The 3,169-nt window shown below is 31.2% G+C and overlaps 1 protein-coding gene across 1 annotated transcript in view; it reads left to right on the top strand.

Annotated features, from left to right (window-relative positions):
• Window positions 1-1,194: 1,194 nt before the first annotated feature.
• Window positions 1,195-3,169, top strand: part of LOC108764231 (major royal jelly protein 3) — a 4,680-nt gene continuing 2,705 nt past the window's right edge. Inside the window, exons 1-2 of the mRNA XM_018512364.1 lie at window positions 1,195-1,430; window positions 2,511-2,686. Of these exons, the coding sequence (XP_018367866.1) occupies window positions 1,238-1,430; window positions 2,511-2,686 (369 nt within the window). The 5' untranslated portion in view covers window positions 1,195-1,237. The remainder of the gene's footprint in view (window positions 1,431-2,510; window positions 2,687-3,169) is intronic.

Genomic DNA, 3,169 nt, shown 5'->3' on the forward strand with positions numbered 1-3,169 from the left:
TATCAACACAAAAGTGATTGGCAAAAAAGGTCGGGATATCCTGTACAGGAATACGCCGAGCGGCCGAGAAAGTACATTTTCGGTTTTCGGGCGGTTATGGCTGCGGTCCACTTGACGCTACAAACGCTTCGAAGCGTTTGAGCAACCAATCAGAACAAAGAATTTTACAAATTGACTAATCAAAAACGCTTCGAAGCGTTTGTAGTGTCAAATGGACCGCAGCCTATAACAAGCGACTACGATACTAGAGGAAGTAAGACAGCGTGAGAGAGAGAGCGGCCGTCCTTTTCGCTCTAATACTCACCTGTAGAGAGAGAAGAATGGGCGCTGTCTCTCGCTGTCTCGCTCGCTCTCGCGGCGAAGACGGCCGACTCGATGCCGGTAGGTGTCTGCTTGGTGGGGTTGGTTTCTGTGTTGCCGGGGAGTCAAATGTGACACTGACATGAAGTATAAGTTCATATCTGTGTGACACGTTGTCGTTATCGGACAGGGGTTTGAAATTGCGAAATTTTAATAATTGTAATATACCCACTATTTAAGATTTGGGATATTCAACAAAAACTTCACGTTTCTTGTCATGTTCCATGATGGTAAGTCACTCAAATTCATTTTTCTCATTTATCTGTCTAGTGTGACTTTTCTATAAATGTCAGATTATCAACGCTGCAATTTTGTCAATTTGAGAGTGACTTAAGCATTGCGAACATGTGAACTTATTAAAATTGTATCATTCTTGCTGAGGAGGACTTCAAAGAGAGTTGAAACGTTCAAGTAAAGAAGATATCAATCCATTTTTTGAGTATTGATTGATCATTATAACACTTGCGCCGTTTATCGTCGCTGACTCTCATTAGTCCACTATATCTTTTGTTTGTTATATTGCCTAATAAATCTTATTACACATTGACATCTTGTGTTTGGCTCCAAAAGACATCAACTTATGCACTAAAGATTCATCTGTAATGAGCCTATTTACAACTAATATTTAATTCATATTTTAGCTAAAGAGTTGTACACCAATAGTACATCGAAGCAAGAACAAAGCGACAATATTAATAAAAACGTTAATAAAGATATTAATAATATAATTAATAAAGACAGTAACTTATCAATCAAATTAATTGCGCAATATTTCTCTTGGGATTCGAAGTTCCGACAACCACGAACTCGTATCTTGGCAAATCCCTCTTTGTACTCTGATCGACACAACATTTCTGTCTGTAAGCTGTGATAAAAAATGGAATATTCTTTATTTACTCTGCTAATTTTGTCAATGGCGATTATGAACCTCGGATACGAAGTGGATGTCGTACACGAATGGGAATACGTTGAGTTTGAATGGGAAAGTCAAGAGCAGAAGGAAAATGCGATAAATTCTGGCACTTACAATCCTAACACTAGCATATTGGTAGATGCAACTAAAACAGATGGTAAGTTAATGACAATATTTAAAAAAGTTTATCAATTTTTTATAAAAATTTGAGCACTTTTATTTCCACACAGCTTATAGTATTCAACAACTATAATCATATTATGTATAAATTTATTATATTTTTTTAAGAATTTTAAGCACACATTTAATTTATTTTATTGTAACTGTATATTGTAACTGTCCCTGTTCAGTGTCTTTAAGTCAACTTGTTTATTACTGAATTAATTATTAAATATTATAGCTTTAATTTTATTGACTTGAAATCGATAATTTCAACTATTTCTTTTTCCAATTACATTTCTTTAATTCTAGAAAATGTTAATGTTATATTTTCGATAAAAAAAAATTTTTTTTAATGTTAAAAATTTTAAAATTTTAAAATGTTAAAAATTTTAAAATGTTAAAAATTAAAAAATTTTTTAATTTAAAAACTTTAAAATTAAAAAAAAATTTTTTTTAAATGTTAATGTTATATTTTCGATAAAAAAAATTTTTTTATTCTTATTAATGTGTTATCCTAGAGACAATGGCCTTATTAATGTGCCCTCAATTTATGTGTATATTATACTCAATCATTTGACACGTTTCAACGCGTATAGTTAAATACATATAATAGTTTAAAACGGATAAAAAGTGTAAGCTAACTATGTGAGTTAATATTACGTAGTGTAGAGCGGGGCTATTTTCCGTCAGTTTCAACTTTAAAGTAATATGAAATTTTACGATAGCAAATAATATTTCTTTGAAACGTAACGTGCTTATAATTACGTATATTATACAATTATAATTACTCCTTGAAAGCACAAGCACAATCTTTAAATAATCAACATGTGCTGTTTCGAAATTTAAATATCGCGAGAAATGGACGGAAAATCTTCGCTCTATCCTATATCATTATTTTAGTTATACTTACAATTTGAATGTATACACTCGTAACACTGTGCCGTCAACTTAAGTACAAGGACACAATTACCCTACATATATGCTTCGATTAATATCTCAAATAGCATTACAACTGTCATGAAATATATCTTATAATAGCAAACATAGGTTTTTTTATCAAACAAAATTTTTACAGATGGTAGATTATTCATTACTGCTACTAATGTATTTGGACCTGGTTCACCTGCTACTTTGACGACAATAACTAATAAGACAGGATCAGGAGGTCCCATTTTACGGCCATATCCAAATTGGAGTTGGCATAATGGCAGTTGTATTTGTGATGGTATTGTAAATGTTTTCCGAATAGATGTAAGTATGCGATGACTTTAATTTGTTCAGATGGTTTTTTATTTTATATGTATATATTATAATTATATTTTATATTTATATATAATAAGATTAAAAAAGCAATAATTTATTTATATATAAAATCTTTAAATAGCTAACAGTTTATTAGAGAAAAAGGTTTTAATGTGGATTCTTACTGCTAATGTGAGACTCACTTTTAAAAATTCTGTTATAATTAACATTTCTTACAAAAAATTTCTAATTTGTTGAATATAAGTATTGAAGTTAACAAAAAATTATCATGACTAGTGTGACTATTTCTTATTTAACAATTTATATCTATTAGGGTAAGGTTGCCGATATTGCACCGGCTCCTAGATCGCACTACCTCGCCTAAAAAATCAGTTATTTTATTCACACACTTTCTTACGGATTATTTACAAACTACAAGGTATTTCAACGCTGCTGCGTTACATTTGTGACATGAAATGCAGTAGGAGCCTC

This window comes from Trachymyrmex cornetzi, unplaced genomic scaffold (assembly GCF_001594075.2).
Source record: "Trachymyrmex cornetzi isolate Tcor2-1 unplaced genomic scaffold, Tcor1.1 scaffold40, whole genome shotgun sequence".
NCBI classification, from domain to species: Eukaryota; Metazoa; Arthropoda; class Insecta; order Hymenoptera; family Formicidae; genus Trachymyrmex; species Trachymyrmex cornetzi.